The sequence below is a fragment of the Ammodytes marinus genome (assembly GCF_949987685.1).
Source record: "Ammodytes marinus genome assembly, chromosome: 11".
Taxonomy (NCBI): domain Eukaryota; kingdom Metazoa; phylum Chordata; class Actinopteri; order Uranoscopiformes; family Ammodytidae; genus Ammodytes; species Ammodytes marinus.
In genome coordinates this window covers 5,661,118-5,680,359 of record NC_137215.1, presented here as the reverse complement: position 1 = coordinate 5,680,359, position 19,242 = coordinate 5,661,118, and the positions used below count along the sequence as shown (strand labels likewise).

The 19,242-nt window shown below is 40.0% G+C and overlaps 1 protein-coding gene across 1 annotated transcript; it reads left to right on the top strand.

The window, feature by feature from the left end:
* The first annotated feature begins 289 nt into the window (after window positions 1–289).
* LOC307257791 (uncharacterized protein) lies at window positions 290–16,976 on the top strand. The gene is made up of 16 exons (XM_080037111.1): window positions 290–453; window positions 7,096–7,178; window positions 7,309–7,389; window positions 7,550–7,600; window positions 8,441–8,626; window positions 9,196–9,312; window positions 9,600–9,645; window positions 10,013–10,103; window positions 10,274–10,415; window positions 10,940–11,044; window positions 11,562–11,655; window positions 12,038–12,071; window positions 12,247–12,324; window positions 12,502–12,604; window positions 12,945–13,069; window positions 13,520–16,976. Exons 1-16 carry the CDS (start codon window positions 396–398, stop codon window positions 13,653–13,655), a joined length of 1,530 nt encoding a protein of 509 aa, XP_079893237.1. The 5' UTR covers window positions 290–395; the 3' UTR covers window positions 13,656–16,976.
* The last annotated feature ends 2,266 nt before the right edge of the window (window positions 16,977–19,242 follow it).

The window sequence follows — 19,242 nt, the reverse complement described above, 5'->3', positions numbered from 1 at the left end:
ATTACTTGTACCCTACTTCCCAACACTTACATTAGTAGGCTAATATAGGCTATTAAGATGACATCATTGTGTGTTTCAAATTAGTTAATAATTGTATGAAGTCCTTATTATCATCAGCGAGACACATACTGTACATACACGTCACCCCTTGTTGGTTGCTGGCTCTCTCTTTGATAGGAACCGTTCAATAATCAATACCGGGTGTCCTGTGCCTTTAAGACGCCGCTCAGGGTGGACCCAGCGTCGGCGTTTGACGCTCAGGAAGTGGACTAAAACCACCAAAGATTCCCGCAGATTCGATAGCGATTGTCCCAATGTTACAAAACGCGCTCTCGCCGACTTAAACTAACTGTTTGAGTGCTTTTGAGCTGGATTACTCGAGAGGATAATGCTGGATGGTTGCGCTCATGAAGTTCACCAGAGATATATGCAGGCTGCTGGGACTGGGGAGCGGTAAGAAAAAAAGTCCCACACATTTTTCAAAAAAAACTTTCTGAACTACAACCACAAGTTCAACTGACCCCCGTACAGAGATAACGAAACGCGTGTGACAATGGCACAAAGGTAACAGGGCTGTCTAACACGTAATTGTTGAGTAAACTCCTCTTTGAACGGTGTATTTGTGGCATTGTTTCGCTGTTGTCTCTTGTCGTAAAGTTAAACACTGACTTATTCTTGGTCAAACAATGAGAGAGTTCCCCTGTTCTTGCCAGCCAGTTACACCCTTGCTCGCTCGCTCGCCTCGCCACCACTTCCAAGTCTGCGCAGTCGTTGCCAAGCTACAGTCTGGTGCCGATAAATAGTTCTTTATAATAACGTCATCTATTCTAAAACACACTTTTACAGACTTTTACGACCACCGAAGGCAAGACAAACGCTCGCTTACACGCCTAAACATGCCTTTATATGGAAGGAGATGGGCTTTAAAATGGGCCAGCGCTGATAGACATAAGAGGAAGACATTCCATGGTGCATGTTGGTATGATAACAATGCCTCAAATAGGTGGCAAAAGCCCCTCTGTGTGTGTGTGTGTGTGTGTGTGTGTGTGTGTGTGTGTGTGTGTGTGTGTGTGTGTGTGTGTGTGTGTGTGTGTGTGTGTGTGTGTGTGTGTGTGTGTGTGTGTGTGTGTGTGTGTGTGTGTGTGTGTGTGTGTGTGTGTGTGTGTGTGTGTGTGTGTGTGTGTGTGTGTGTGTGTGTGTGTGTTTTAAAACATCTCATGTGCCCACCTTATCACACTTTCTATTGTTCCCCTTTCTGGCATGACTGCAGGCTACAACAGGTTAGTTTACTGACATCAGTGTAACACCACATCAGTGGCTTGAGGCATCTTTCAACTAATTAGAAAGTATAAAATCCAATAGAGTCTGAATTTTAGTCTTGATTACACTGATGACAGGTTTTAAAAATACTTTGGATTATGAAGTTAAGTTTCTTTTTATAAAGTTGCTTTAAAGTTTCAACCTCCTACGAGGAACTTTTAATGTTTATGAAACAGTCTCATCATTTCCTCTGATGATCATACACATCCTGTACACAGCAAACGAGACCATCAGTAAAAACAGTGCTGTTATTATTAATGCCTTTGCACTTGTACGATTTTTCCTGGGAACTTAAACAGAATGATTTATGTCAGACAAACTGGAACCTCCTGTGTTTCCCGAAACGTACTAACTCAAAGTTTACTTTACTTCACTGTCGTCATATTGCCATCATTAGTCTGACATTGAATTGTGGGACTGCACAATGTTCTTGGACATGCACGTACACATTATTGTATGGACTTGAAATATGTTGTAATTTGCATTCAGAATGGTCTTAAAGGTGCACTATGTAACTTTGGGTGTGTCAGAGAAGTGAACATTTTCGAAGATATATTCTCATAACTTAACAAACAGACTTTCCTTAAAGGAAAATGTGATCCCTGGAACACTGTTTGAAGTTAGAAAGCTTTCCTGAAAAGTTACTGTTGTTGTTTACAGCAGCAGGGCCCACAGTTTAAATAACATGTAGAGAAAATATGTTTAGTAAACTAACTACAGGCTGTGCAAATATGAATGTAAACAAATCCCCCTCCTCTGAAACTGCATAGTGCACCTTTAAACAGTCCTTAATTAAACGTATTGAAACCTGCTAAAACCCTGTCTGACCACACGTAGATTTGAATGATTCTATAATTATGCTATAATATTAATTAAGGATTTTTTAACCAAATCTATGGCTTGTTTCTTTAAATGGCTCATGTTCAGATTGTGACATATAAACGGGTCAGAGCGCAGACTTGAGTATCTCTCTTCTGCTTTTGTGGTTCTTGTCTGCTAGACAAGTTGTCACGTTAAAATGTGCCTGTCATGATGCCATGGTTACCGCTGTCAGGAGGACCGCACTGTAACTAACAGTTGTGTTCTCTGCAGCGGTGCACTCTGTAGTAGGAAGACGTGTGTATGACTCACTGTGAGCACGTTGTTACTATCCTAATGCTGTGTCAACACCTGTGACAGGCAGCAAACAAAGTCACTTGTGGTCACCACTACTGAGGCCTGATTTCAGTCGTGATTGATTGTCTTGTTTGTTCTCATACTCAATTCTCAACTTCAATTAAAAACAACTTTATTGGCATGATGATGACTATCATAGGAAACTGCATTTCCAAAGCATTACAAAAAATAATAATAATAATAATAATCATCATAATAATAATAATAATAATAATAATAATAATAATAATAAAGAAATGAGAACAATCAGAACATATATAAGGATTTTAAAACAATATGTACAATATGCTATAAAAAATAATCAAATAAAAAAATGTAATATTCCGAAAAAAAATTGTTCATAAAATAGTACACTTGAAATAGGTTAACACGTTATAATTTCCCCTCTCTGCCCCATGTCGTCTTTGTCTCTACAACCAGTCTAATAAAGCATAATGGAAAAATATATATATATATATTAAAAAAAATAAAAGACACATATATTACATGAAAATAATAAGTAATTATGATTTAAAAAAAAATATATATATATGCTGTCTCTCTCTCTCTGTATTGAGGAACCATACAGTAGTAGGCCGATGTCCTGGTTAAAACCCCAGTACATGATGATGGTGATTCACTGTGTTATTTAGCATTCCTGTGGAGAGAGCTCACCTTTCAGCTCTGCACTAATGTAGGCCGAGAGTCGCCTAGGAGGGCAGAAACAGAGGCGGCCTTGTAGTTTAGTTGTTTTTGTTCCACTGATCTGGGATCATTTATTTGATAAGAGGAGGGCATCCCATTATCGCCAGGGTTGAACAAAAAGCCTGATTATGTTACCAACATGCACATTAAAGGTGCTACGAGGAATTATTTCTGAAACAGTCTCATTTTTCCTCTGATGATCATAAATGACATGTAACAGCAAACCAGACCATCAGTGCAAAGAATGCTATTTTTTATATAGTTTTTCTTAATGCCTTTGTCATGGGTACGCTCACCTAGGAACTGCAGCTGGCGTAGTAAAAACACTACCGCTTTTGTCCAAAGGGGGCGCAAGAATGAACACACACTGAAAGTTCCTCGGAGCACGGATTGGTCCGGTTTTCTATACCCCTTGGTTTTGAAGACTTTTTGCACTAAAAAGATTTTATTTATTGTGTATATATTGCATATCCTTTTTTTTACCCCTTGTTCTCTATTGCACTATGGGTCGTAGAGAAGATATTTTGGATATATCCGTAGCCCAGGTCTGGCAAGTATTACAGAATGGACCATACCGGTACTTTGTCCTTAGACTTGATTCTGAGGATGGAGATGGAGCTTGCATTCAGCAGTGGTTGTTTCTTGACATTTGAGTGGAGAGCCAGATACGGACAGCTGAAATTCTTTTCACTTTTTTTATGTGGAAACATCAGACACCAACTCCCACTCCTCCCTGGGACAACGAGAAACCATGGAGACTTAAAGGTGGAGTCAGTCATTCTGGAGAACGCTTGTTGTCAAAATCACTTTTTGTCAAAATCAGTGAATATCTCCTCACGATCCGTTACCTGGCTTTCTGTAAAAATCCAGTGTTAATCCACAGCCTAGGCTCTGTAACTGGTATGGAAACAAAGGGGGGCCCAACATAGCTAGCAACATGCCCACGTTTACAGAGCTTAGGCTATGTATTAACACCTGTTTTTTTTTTCAGCATGCAGACACAGTACAGAGAGGTACTGTGAGACATTCACTAATTTTGACAAAAAGGGAATTTGACAACAAGAGACTCCTCCTTTTATTTTATTCTATCATGTACCGTACTTTGTTTGATAAGTTTTATATGAATAAAGCTTAGTGTATATTTAGTGCATTCATTAACACATTTATCTGGATGGTTAATCGGCCTTATAGTACTAGAGAATGAGGAAGTTTGTCTGGCTGCTGCTTTTTGTCGTTTTTTTCTCTCCCCAATAGAACTGTACTATGCATTGTGTATTGTAGAGTGTGCACTTACAAAAGCAACACTGCATCTTCAGGCAGCGGTAGGAGGATTGCAATCAGCTGCATCAGTGGCTCACGAGTCCCAACATGAGTCACGGCCCAAGTATGAATTTGTCATCATCACTACTCTGGAGAAACCTGAAACCACTAAGATTCCTCCAATGTCCACAAGGTTTTTCTTAAATGTTTGGCTTTTGCAATTGGGCTTAAATCACGTAGAAGGTTCTGGTTTGATCTGATCTACGTACACGTACACACACACACACACACACACACACACACACACACACACACACACACACACACACACACACACTATACATCCCACATTGAGGGAAGTCACTCACTCACACACACACACACACACACACTATACATCCCACATTGAGGGAAGTCACACACACACACACACACACACACACACACACACACACACACACACACACACACACACACACACACACACACACTATTTACTCACCAGCATTTACAACAAAAGGACTAAGCAAAAAGCAACACTAATCACCTTGGATATCACACACACTCTACACAGCCAGTATTGCCTCTTACCCTCAGGCCGCAGATACAGAGCCCATACAGTAAGAACAAACCGAGCCCTGTCAAGCTTTGTCCCGGCATCCATTAGACTTTTGAATGGCTAAAACCCTTTTTGAACTGTCTCCTCTCTCTATTTTTTTTTTTTTTCTGGACTATTTTTTAACTTTAACATATTTATTACTCCTCCTCTATGGAGGTACTACTATTTATTCACTAGGCTAAGCAAAGATTGTTTTTATCTGCCATATGTCGAGTACGGGCTGATGCTGTGTGTGTGTGTGTGTGTACGCGTGTGTGTGTTTTTATATTGTATGTACTGTTGTACCCTGATGCTCCTCCACATATGAAGTTCCTAACGGAAGAATAAAGTTCTTTGAATTGAATTGAATATGCATCCCACATTGAGGGAAGTGGTGGTATTCTGACCTTTTTAAACCGAGTTTCTTAGAGAAGAGATAATGTTTTGTAACAACAGTGCCCCAGGCAGCTAGCTGTGTGTTGCATGTTGCATGTGAAAGAGAGTACAGATCCCTCTGTCAAGATCTTAAGACCCAACACAACCAACTCTACACAGTCTCTTAGAGCAGTTTTCTATTACTTCCTTGTGCATTCTGGCTCCTGTTCAACTTTCCCTTTCATTCATTTACATTTTTTCTTATAAAGCATGACATCATCTTTCCGGTCTCCACCCAACGTCATTATGAATTTTTAAGCTTTCTGTTATCAAAGGTCGTTGGTGGTTAAAACAGAATGTGAATGAGGAAGGAGGAACATGTTCTTTCAGACGAACAAGCCCTGCGTTCCAAATCACATACTCTTTCTTTATACTACACTACAGTCGGGAGAGTTTTAGGGCCACAGTAGGGGGAAAAAAAATCAGATAAGGAAGATTTCTTTTCATTGTGTCGAGAAATGTCAAGACTAATAACGAATACTCCAAAAATACTGTTGAAGTTAGTGGGGCATTAATGTATTTTCAGCATTCTACAATTGACGTGCATGTATTGGGACATCCTAAATATGTTTCTGGCATACTAAATAGTAGGAAAGTATGGGGATTGGAACGCAGGGAATGTTTTCTTTGGGGTTGTCAGGTCAGGATCACTTACAAAGATCAGGGTTGTAACGTCTGTGCGAAACGTTTTGTACCTTTTTGTAAAGGATGCTTTCTGCTTTATTTAGCCTGTTCAGCTGATGACATGAGGGAGACTGTTTTATATCAACTGATGGTCTCACAAGTGGATCTTTAAAGGCCCAAGTATGCCACATTTGAATGAAAAAAGCAATAATAGTCTAACACACACACACACACACACACACACACACACACACACACACACACACACACACACACACACACACACACACACACACACACATCAAATAAAGACTAGCTGTGCGGATTAGCCCTATATGCTGCTGTATCAAGAGACATTTCCCTGATCAACCCCGTCTCTCAGCTTACAACATATCTGGTTCCCAAACACTAACAGAAATTGAGACAACGCTGTAATGAGACTCATTCTAAACACTACCACTGACTCGCCTACAAAGCACTGAACTGTCTGTCTGTGGCCCTGTACACATCTGACTTGTGGATGCGCTATCAACAAACAGAGTCCAGACCTAGATCGGTGTCCCCAGCATCAAAACCTTTAGTTTATTCAAGAAGTAACCTTTAATTGTTTGTATGGTTGATTATTATTCTTAATATTTTTATTTAATCTTTATTTTTTCATTTTAAATATATTTTCCATTTATTTGTTTCAAGGATTTTTTAATTATTATTTATTTATTTATTTATTTTTGCCATTAATTCACCTTTTATTTTTATTTTCTATGGTTGATAATATATATATTTTGTGGCATTTTTGCTTTATTAGACATGTTTGTCTAATAAAGCAGAGTGAGGGGGGGGGGGCACAAGCAGCATTTAAATGTTCTATTTTGTCTTTTTTTCAATGTATTTTCACTCCTGTAAAGCACTTTGAATAGCTTGATGTCTGCATGGTGCTATATGACTAAAGCTGCCCTGCCTTGCCCCTGTAGTGCTGACGTTGTGTGTATCTCCCTCAGCCGCCCCTGTCCAGCAGCAGGAGGAGCAGATGGACTGCGGTGCCGGGACCCCTGACCCGCGGGACGGAACCTCTCTGGGACAGGTAAACACAACCAGGTCACACTGACAGGGCATTGTCACAACTACTGCCATGTTGAAGGTACAACTGTGTGTGTGTGTCTGTCTGTCTGTGTGTCTCTGTGTCTGTGGGTCTGTGCATTGTGTGTGTTTAGGATGCATTGAATGGCGAGGATGGTTTGAGTGAGGAGGAGAAGGCTAGACAGAGGGCAGAGCGACGCAAAGCCAAGCGGAAGGTGAGCACAAGGATCTTTAAATCTCTTAAAGATTCTCCACGATGCCTTTTTAACAAACGGTTCTAGTATATCATGCTGTGTGATGTATGATGCTTATGTGATGTATGATGGGTGAAGACAGCCATGCACTTTCTGATGTGTAAAGTTCTCTCTGTTTCAGCGCCGTCGGAAACGGAAGAAGCAGGTCAAGCAAAATGAGAACGCTGAACGGGTAACAATCACATTATTACATCAAGAGGACATTTTATACAGCCTGGGGTGACTTGTGGGCTTCACATTAGGTTCTAGACAGACAGACAGACAGACAGACAGACAGACAGACAGACAGACGGACACGTTCAGACCCAACGGTTTAGTGGAAGGCAGCTTCTGATTGGTTTGTGTGAGACCAGCCGTATCTCGCAAGCTTTTTTCATCGATCCATGTTGACGTCAACGACCACAAGAACCAATCAGAGGCTGCCTTCAACTAACAGGATTAGAAAGTGGGGAGGGCCCGGTCTGACTGGAGGCTAGATTGGGACAGGGGCCGGAGATTGCAGAAAGTCCAAATCTGTGGGAGCAGAACGAATGTGAAGCTTGCGTGAGAATCAGGCTGGTCTCGTCAGGCAAAATTTTCTACATATACCTTTGCTGTTAAAGGTGCACTATGCCGTATCAGAGCTACAAAACGTATCTACTCGACATGTAATTCTTAGTATTGAATAATTCTATCATAAATAAAATAAAAAAACATTTTGATACATCTGGAACCAAACGTAAGACTAGAATATATTTGTAAACCAAACTGTGGGCCCTGCTGCTGTAAACTACAACAGTGAAACAGTAACTTTTCAAGATTCTTTCTAACTTCAAACAGTGTTCCAGGGATCACATTTTCCTGTGAGGAAAGTTTATTAATTCAGTTATGAGAATAAGCCTTAGAAATTGTTCACTCCTCTGACACACTCAAAGCTACATAGTGCACCTTTTAATAACTGGATGTGTATTAATTGTATTTATTTCATAACTGATTAATAATAACCGGATGTATACTTGGTGCTTCTCAATAGGATGATGAAGACGAGGATGGAGGGGCGGAGTCTGAGCTGGACGACAGCGAATCAGAAGCCGAGGTTTGTGTGGAGGAGGAGGAGCTTCAGAGCGTTCACAGAGAGGAGAGGAACCACGTCATCACAGCAGACATGGCTCCTTCAGGACCCAAAGGACAGAAGACCCAAACCAGGCCCGCTGAGGAGGTAGGGACAATGTACCATCTCTTCTCCTCTGCCTACCCCTAGATCACCCACCAACCCAAGCCCCATCAACTTTACATTTTCCTGTTTGTTTACTGTTGTGCTCCTATGTAAAATGCTTTGAGTGCGAGAAAAGCGCTATATAAATTGAATATATTATTATTACTTCAGGGTTATGCATGCGTATAGGAATCCTTTTTGCTGTCATATTTGGTCATTAAAGGTGATAAGAGGAAGTTTGTGTTAATCCTTGCACCCTCTTTGGACAGTGGTAGTGTTTTTATTACGCCAGCTGTTGTTCCTGGGTGCATGTCACCCCTCTCTGCCCCACTTCACCTCTGGCTCTCAAAACGACCAAACTATGCAACAACAGCCCAAAAAAATTATCTTAAAAAATAAAAAATAATGGGTTTTTAGAAGTTTTAAGTCCAGTCGAACGCCACAGTAAACAATGTCACCCTTTTAATTGCAACGCCTTAAGTGTAGGGCAGTGAATGAGTTGGTACAAAAGCCTGGATGGCACATTACTGAACACACCAGTGTCTGACTGTGTGTGTGTGTCCCATCAACAGGAGCCTGAGTGGGACGTGAGTAGCGCCTTCTTTGCTAACGCTGCGAGCCACATCAAACCCAAAGGATCATCGTGCCGCAAGTCCAAAGAGAACAAGGAGAACGAGGCTCGCAGAGAGGTGAGGGGATGCCAGTAGATAGTGGCAGATTGATTTAAAAAAATAGTAATAGATGAATAAATACAAAAACTAAATGCAAAAAAAAAACAAAAAAATAGACACACTTTCTACATGCTCGAAAGGGGGTAGGAGGAAGCAAGATGAGTGTGTTGAATAGTACTACTGTTTTTATGTGGCAGCAAAGTGGTTCCAAAGTCTGAAAAGTAGAAAAAGTGGACTCTGGACCAAAACAACGCCCTTTACTTTTTTATTGTGTGTGTGAACATAATATTTTTTTGCTTTTACAGACAAATGGAACTGACACCATGACCAAGAAAAGTGCGTCGCTCACAGGTAAAGGAATGATTTATAGCAGAGCAGGGTGTTAAAGGTGCACTACGTGACTTTGGGTGTGTCAGACAAGTGAAGATTTTCTAAGGTATATTCTCATAACTGAATAAACAAACTTTCCTCACAGGAAAATGTGATCCCTGGAACACTGTTTGAAGTTAGAAAGCTTCCTGAAAAGTTACAGTTTCACCTTTAACCCGGCCTTTTAATAAGTTATTCATTAAAAGAGAATCCTTTTAAAGCATTCAAGGCATTTATTGATTACACACACACGCTTTTGTCCGAGCATGTCAGCGAGTTGAGCCCTGGAGTGACCTTCTGAACAGAAAATGATTTACAAGCATTTTTGTTCTTACTTACTTTCTATCAGAAAAAGGAATCAAGCTGGTGCAGGAGGGGCAGTACGCACAGGCAGCCAGCATGTTTACAGAAGCCATCAAATGTGATCCAAAGGATAACAGGTACATCTGTTCATTCTTGCACCCCCTTTGGACAAAAGCGGTAGCGTTTTTAAATACGCCAGCTTTTGTTTCTGGGTTAGCGTACCCATGACAAAGGCATTAAGAAAAACTATAAAAATATTATCGATTTAAATTTTTTGCCTTTTTAATTTATTTATTTTCTTCCATAGGTTCTTTGGGAATCGTTCCTACTGCTACTACTGTTTGGAGCAGTACCCTCAGGCTCTGGCCGACGCTGAACGCTCCCTCCAGCTCGCTCCTGATTGGCCCAAAGGATTCTTCCGTAAAGGCAGCGCTCTGATGGGCATGAAGGTGGGTTCACGCTACTCTCTGTCGTCATGAGGATATAGAATGTAGTCAAAGAAATAATGAATGAACAATGAATCCCCTAAAAAGAATTATAAATATCTAGGCGAAACTATATGTTATATAAGAAAAGCCGAGTCAATCATGTTCTTAAAGCCAAAATTGAGGAATAGACTACAACACGCATTTGTCCATGCGGTTCTGTTTTGTATTGTTTGAACTTAATGTGTTTTGACACTGTATCTTTGTTTCTGAATTTCTGTATTTCTGCTGGCTGCACAAAAATTGACTTGACTTAAAAACCTACGCACTGTGCCGTTGTGTTAAGTTTAGCCTTTACTAACTGTGTGTGTGTGTGTGTGTGTGTGTGTGTGTGTGTGTGTGTGTGTGTGTGTGTGTGTGTGTGTGTGTGTGTGTGTGTGTGTGTGTGTGTGTGTGTGTGTGTGTGTGTGTGTGTGTGTGTGTGTGTGTGTGTGTGTGTGTGTGTGTGTGTGTGTGTGTGTGTGTGTGTGTGTGTGTGTGTGCTATAGCGGTACGGCGAGGCGGAGAAGGCCATGGAGCAGGTGCTGAAACTGGACGAGGACTGTGAGGAAGCCGTCATTGACCTGTTTAACTGCAAAGTGCTCCAGTTAATGGTAAATGCACCTGCACACAGTGAGCAACTGAAAGGTGTTTCCTGTCACCATGGTAGCGACAAATGGAAATAACCCCAAGCTTCCTCTGCACATGTCATTTTAGAAGCAACAGTAGAACACCAGCCATCTTTTAAAACATTTATTTTTAAGCTTTTTGTTCAAATTCAGTGTGGTTAAAAAAATTAAATTAAAAAAAATATTAAGCAAAAAAGTCATACAGAAAACAACAGTATTACACAAACAGAAAGCATAATGCACTTGTCCTAGATTGTCAAACAATTGAACATTTGGATTACAAATGGAGTGGGAGGAAGTATATACACTTTTTAGAATCCCAACCGTTCTGCACAAGACATTGTTAACAAATGATCTTACAAAATACAAATGTATCGATAATATGCTCATATCAAAGAATAATTTTTCAAATACTTAGAACTTGACTTACTTAGACTTAGAAATAAATATTTTTGATAGTATTGTATGTACAGTATATGACTTTATTACTTTTTTTCCACAGGAGCTTGGTTTTGAAGAAGGGCAAAGTGTCCTGCTTCTGGAGAGGTTTTCTACTGTTGCGGCGGTCCTGGGATCCTTTTCTGATGTGACCAGGGGTGAGAGCACCTGTCTATGGAAAAGCCTTTTTCTTTGTGACACTGGGGAGCAGTGATGGATAGGCTGTATGCCAAAACAAAACTTTATTTTCTGTTTATCTTTGAACGTATGTGTGAACTGTGCATATACGTATTATGTATTTGTGTGGGCAATAGGTCTTAACATAAATATTACATACATTATGAAATCACTTAAAAATGGACGTCAATACATGATTAATCATCATGATAAATATTTTCTTTGTAATATGTATCTTCTATGTTGTTGGTTGGTTCATTTACTGTACTTCTACTGGTTTATTTATTCACAACAAAAAAAAACTAAACTCAATATCCATGAGTGTGTCAATGTCCTGTTGTTGACGCTCTTTTTGTTTTGCAGCTGGCGGCCAAGATCCATCAGGTTTGCAACCAGGGTGAGTGACCATTTGTGGTAGGAAGGGTTTTGTAGCCTCTCCTGTCTAAAATAGATTTTTTTATTCACGAAAAATGAGTCTTTATAGGTTATGACACCTTGAGTGTTTCAACAGATGGTGCATCTGAACTGTGATGTTATTTAGTTTATTCACATTTTCTCTCTTCTTCCTCCAGGAGCCCTTGTCCGTCGCTGTGGGTCGGAAATGTGACGACAGAGCTGACTGAGAAACAGCTACGGGACCTTTTTAAATTGTATGACACAACATTAAAATAGTTAATACAAACTACAGTAGTCTATAGAATTCAGTAACTTGAATGACATTTAAGCAAAAACACATGTATTAGAACATGGAAATCTCATATTAAACCAAGGTAGTTTGATGGTAAGGTAATTTATTTGTAACTTAACTTGTTGGCTTCCCATTGTAGGTACGGTGAGATCGAGAGTATCCGTGTGCTGCATGAGAGATTCTGCGCCTTCGTCAACTTCAAGAACGCGAACATGGCGGCTCGGGCCATGGAGAAACTAAATGTGAGTTTTCCGCCTTGGTTCCTCTTTCTTAAACTTAATCTTAAAGGTGCTCCGCGGCACTTTCAGTTTGTGTTAATTCTTGCACCCACTTTGGATTAAAGCGGAAGTGTTTTTTACTACGCCAGCTGTAGTTCTTGCATGAGCGTACCCATGACAAAGGCATTAAGAAAAACTATAAAGAAATGGCATTCTTTGCACTGATGGTCTTGTTTGATGTTACCTGTCATTCATGATCATCAGAGGAAACATTAGACTGTTTCAGAAATATTTAAAAGTTCCTTGTAGCACTTTTTAATGAACATTGTTATTGAGTCAGTTGCATGTGTGCTTCCTCTCTCAGGGTTATTGTATTGAGAACACGCGTCTAGTGGTGCGCTATCCCGACCGGCGCACCCAGAGGGTCCTTCCCATCCCACTGAAGACCTGTCTCCCTGCCACACAGCAGACAGGGGCAGCTGCTGCTGGGTGAGGAACACTTTACTCACTTCACACACTATACAGCTCTGAAACCATACACCAGGACTGCAGTCAGATTCTGGAGAACGCTTGTTGTCAAAATCAATTTTATGTCAAAATCAGTGAATATTTCCCCATGACCAGCTACCGTAAAAAATCAGGTGTTAATACACCGCCTAGGCTCTGCAAACTGGTATGTAATCAAAGGGGGGGGGGGGGTACCATAGCTAGCAACATGCTTATTTACAAAGCCTAGGCTGTGTGTGAACACTGGATTATTTTTCAGTGCATACAAAGTACGGACAGGTAGTAGCGGAACGTGAGGAGATATTCACTGATTTTGACCAAAAAGTGCTTTTAACATCAAGCGTTCTCCAGAATCGCCGACTCTACCTTTAATTGCTGTTATACTTCATATCCCTTTAATGCTTTCTCTCTGTCACTTCCCTCTCTGCCCAGACCTCGACGGCGCGGCCCTGTGAACGGAGACGAGTGTTACTTCTGGAGAACCACCGGCTGCCATTTTGGAGACAAGTGTCGCTACAAACACATTCCCGATCAGAAGGGCAAAGACAGGAAGCCCTGGCAGCCTTGAGATGGGTTTTACTCTGTCTCTGTCTCTCTCTGTCCCATTCCAAACTGGGATGATGCTACGGACTGAGCCACAGGAGCCGGCTCTTCTTATTGGACCAGGTTCACTAGGCTAAACATATTTAACTTTAGCTTTTAGAATGGACCAGAATAGTCAAATGGATTGGAAGCCAGCACTCGGGCTGTGAGGCTGGGGACAGGCAGTCACACATGGGCCACTAAGGACTGGGACTATGAAGGCTTTCATTTCAAACAAAGACTTAAAGGTGGCGTCAGTGATTCTGGAAAACGCCTGTTGTCAAAATCACAGAATATCTCCTCACGATCCACTACCTGTCCGTACTGTGTGTGCGCTGAAAAGAAAATCTGGTGTTAATTCATACACGGCCTCGGATCGTGAGGAGATATTCACTGATTTTGACAAAAAAGGGATTTTGACAATAAGCGTGCTCTAGAATCGCAGACTCCATCTTTTAAATCGAACGGTCGCTTAATTCTAAAACATTCACTAGACGGGAGCTACACATTAACCTGGTGTAGTCCTTGCTTTAAATGAAAGCCTTCATAACAGCTTCCCACCCACTGGCTCATTGTGACCTATTCCCTCCTGTCTAAGGGAGACAACCGAACCTCAGACGCCTACGACATAACAGGAAGTGAAACTGCCTCGGATCCACTTTTGGAAGAGAAACAAAATGTCTCCGCCATGCACAGCAGTAAATGAAAGGACTAACTCTGAGGCCACGGTTCTTCAGTGACCATCCCGGGGACTTCCATCACAAAGCAGTGTTCCTCCTTTATTTTTTTTTAACGTATGGTGATTTGACCAATATTCTAATTTGCATTTTGTGAGACTGATATGTTTACAGTAAAGGTGGAGTCAGGGATTCTGTATAATGCTAGTTGTTGTCGAAATCACTTTTTGTCAAAATCAGTGAATATCTCATAACAATGTGCTACCTTTCCATAGTGTGTGCCCTGAGAAAAAAAATCCAGTGTTAAACCTGCAGTGTGTAGAATTTTGGTTTTATTTCCTAGCAGATTTTGTAGAAAGTAATTATAATATCCATAAGTACATTTAATTTAGTGCATAATAGCTGAACATTTTTTTTTTTATTATTATTTTCTCCCTTAGAAAGAATCTCATATATGTCCATATTTCTGCATATCTTGGACCAAGGCCTAGTGCCGCCATCTTGAAAGTGTCATAGTTAGAATGTCATCAGGTGCATTGTTTAAAATTTAGAATTGTTCTTCTTCTGTTATCATTCGAAAGGGGTGGGGTTACCCAGGGAGCGTTGCATTCTAGAACTTTGTAGACTTTCTTGATGATGTCATATTACACACTGCACCTTTTAAAAGCACAGACGGGTAGCGGATTGTGAGGAGATATTCACTGATTTTGACAAAGTGATTTTGACCGAAAACATTCTACAGAATCGCTGACTCCACCTTTTTAACTGTTTAGGTGTATCCATGCCAACAACTGCTAGCATCAGTCAGTTCATTCTTAGGCTTCTTTAACTGTTGTTCTTGTGCCAATATCAGTGCATTATGTCCACCTGACCAAAGACTAACCAACAAACGCGCTTAACCCCCCAACCCATCCCCCCCCCCTCCCTATACCACCACTATGCAAACAAGGGTTTTCTTTTAGCCAATAAGCTATGGAGACCCAGACAGGTGCCTTTTGTATTGTGCTATGTAGCCTTAACTATGCTGATCATACATTGGTAAACAGACCTGAGACTCGAAACAATGCATGGATTAGGCGTCTGTCACTTTATTTACCTACTAGCTGCGGCCCCCTTTTGTTGAAAGTTTGAAAACACACACACTCACACTGCATGCCTGTTCGGTTGTCGTTATATGGACGACACATTGTCCTTCATAGCCATACTTTGAGGGTGTGGAAGACTACTCAAAACACCTGAAAATATCACTCGATTTGAGGAGAATAAATGCTGCCTTACATGAAGGCTGTAGTAAGGCTGCGTCAGAGAGGTAATGTTTATTTTGATGGCAATTTCGAGGCCATTGTTTTGTGGTTGAAATGTCAGGTTGTGAGGCTATTCTCCCTGTGTTGTGGCCTATAAGAGAGCTAGTTGGGGCACTGATCCGCGTAATCTAATGCATATGAAATAGACTTCATACGTTTTTGTGGATTAAAATGTGCGATATTTCTTGGACAAATCGAACATCACAGTGCGTTATGGCTAAGCAAAAGAACAATGGCGATTTGATTTCTCGGTTCTTTATCCGAAATGAACGCAACCACCACCTCTGGCTGAAAAAGTGTTTTGTCTATTTCATGCTTTTATTGCTTATGACAGACATTGCTAAACTAGCTCATACTACAGTACAGTGCCTTAAAAACATGAATGCTAAGTGACTTGCACACACATTCATGGCCCTTGTGTGTATCATGATCAACCTAAAGAATGTCTGAACCTTGTAAAGCAGTGTTTTTGACCCTAGGTGTGTCTACATTTCAGTATTTTTTTTTTAGTGAACCAAAGAAAAGCTTCACCTTAAGGCTCTATATATGGAAAACTGCTTCATTCTTTTAATGAGTTTCAACACTAGACAGTACATTTAAAAAAACGATTTGGCTTGTATCGCATCCACTATATTACTTTTACAGAATCAGCCCCCTGGTTTTGAGTCTCCACACTACGTTCACTTGAGTATTTATTTTCCTATTTATGTTTTTTCTTTAATTTTTTTTTTCTTTTTACAACATTCCTTGGGAGCTGAATATGACTTATTCATTTACAGGTCTTTGTTGTCTCACTTCATGGTAGGTTTAAAGAAATTTCCGCGCTTCAGTTATCAAGAAATGATTATTGTAAAAACACTGTCACGTGCGGCACTTCCACTTTTCCTTCTGTTCCTTTCTGTCTTGTGGCTAAAACTAATGAAACAGACATTGGACAGCAAACTTCTTGACTGCACTTGTGTATTTTACAAACTTGCTATTTTTATTTTATTCTGAATGGTGCTGTTCACTTCAGTGCACTTAATTTCCCAAACTATTAATTAAAATGCGTCGGATGTTGTTGCCATAGAAGCATATTTTGATTTCAACGTACGAAAATATTGGACAAAAATATTCTCCCTGAGTTTGATCTCATCTTGTTTGGAAATGTTTTTACTATGTCATTTTACATTGTTTCAAACTATTTTCAGGTAAATGCATTTTTTAATTATGATGTACACATTGATAACCAGAGCACTGCAATCCTCTTAATCTTCCAAATATTTTGTATTATTGTTACTGCACTGCGAAAAGTATTTTATATTTAATAAATGTATTTGAACCACCTGTACCACCTATTTCTGAGTCTCTACATGAGTTGTGACATAGGTTGGGGGTTGGGGATTAAAACAACGTATGCAACCGTCATTTATTCTATTGATATATCATGGAAAAGTCCATTCAAAAAGTAAACTTTCATATTCTCAATTCATTTCACAAAATGAAATATATCAGTTCTTTCTTTTGTTTTAATTTTGATAATTTCAGTTTACAGCTCATGGAATAAAAAAAATCCAGTATCTCATAATATTAGAATATTTCATACAACCTTCAAAACTAGGATTTATAATACAGAAATGTCAACCTTCTGAAAAGTTCATTTTAAATTAATTTCACTTAATGTGCAATGAATCTAGAATATATAAAAGTTTCACCTTTTTTTTTTTTTTTTTTTTTTTTTAATTACAGAAAAAACTGAAGAATCTTTCATTGATATTCAAAATGTTTTAGATGCACCATGTATCTGATGGTGTGTGTGGTACTCCTCCCAACCACAAGGAGGCAGTGTTGTTCATGAAAGACTTGGCACTGAACTATGTAACCAACCTAATCAGCCTATGGCCTTTGCATACACTTACATATACACATACAACTTTTTTCTTTTTATCTATGAACTTCGACACAACCCAGAAGAAGTAAATCAAAGCAGACCAGACTGGTGTGTGGGTACCATGGTTACCCTGTCATCAGCAGTCAGAGACAGTTGTGCGGCCGGTAACTTGAAAGATGCATTAGTGAATGTGTAACCACGGAGACCAGAGGGCAGATGGAGACATGAATAACAGTGCTGAGAACGTGTGGGAAGGGCAACCGCTACGCCACAGATGACATTTTGAATAGAGAGTGAACCAAGTCTGATGCCACCTGGAAATACATGTGTATATGTTAGTGTGAGAATGCAAGATGCAGCAAGGGAAAGGGCAACTTGAAGGAGTTGTATGATATGATGCCTTATATGGTATTTACAGGAAGGAGGCATGAGGTGGTCTAGTGAAATATGCTTTTGATGTGCTTCATGGGAAATGTAGGATCCAGTTTTTTTACGAGTTTGACTCAAACTAGGGGTTAAAATCTGACTAACTTGCCTTTACTTTGATTTTGACCTAGACTCATAAGAAACAGCGCTTATGTTACATCGCTGAGTTTCATTGCTTTATCTTCGCAGTATGTTGTGGACTTTTACTAAAGGCCTCTGATCTATGTGTAGTGATCACAGCAAAAACATTGTAATTGCCATGTCACCAAGATTGTTATACACAAAACCCTGGCTGGGTTTCTATTTAATATTGAGTAGTTTTCAATAACACCATATTTTTTTGTCCACAAGAGCCTGAAATTCCTTTTCAATCAAAGATGGCGCTGACCATATATAACGGAATCTTAAACCCGGAACATTGACAACTCTTATTTATTTTAAATTTTTCAACTCTGCTGACTATGGAAGAGCAACACACTGTATGAAATGACTTAACACTTTAAAAATGCATGTGTATGTCCTTCAAAGCTATTTACTTAAAGTCTAAAGGTGCTTTGAGGAACTTTCATTTTGTGTTCATTCTTGCAGCACCCACTTTGGACAAAAGCGGTAGTGTTTTTACTACGCCAGCTGTTGTTCCTGGGTGAGCGTACCCATGACAAAGGCATTAGGAAAACCCATATAAAAATAGCATTCTTTGCACTGATGGTCTCATTTGCTTTTACATGCCATGTATCATCATCAGAGGAAAAATTTGACTGTTTCAGAAATATCTAAAAGTTCCTAATAGCACCTTTTAATGTATGGATGAAGGTTTCTTATGGGTTTGAAGGTATGACTGAGCGTGTGTGTGAGCAATAGTTCACCTCTCAGGGGAGGACTGGTCAGCTGTCTCAATGTGGTTCTCCCTCTCCTAAGATCTGAGCCTGTGTTTCACCCCAGACTCCACACTGACTGTTACACTGTCTGCACTTCTCATGTGTGTCCGCTGTCCAGCACAGGGGTTAAAAGAGTTCACATCAGGAAGTGTCATTCAGAATTCATGTGGCTTTTGGTCAAAATTAAGTCAAACAAGGACTGTGATGCTTGAATGTACAGCCTCATACACATTAAGGTGAGACACTGTGGGCAATATCTCCACAAGTGTTTATTTTAGTAAGTGTCTGTACTGTATATTTCTCACACAGTATATTTACACAACCATCTATTATCAGCCATTATCGTAACATTATTATTTTTCAATACATGTGAACCACAAATCTCAACCAGAAGCGCTTACATCTTAAACTTTCCATA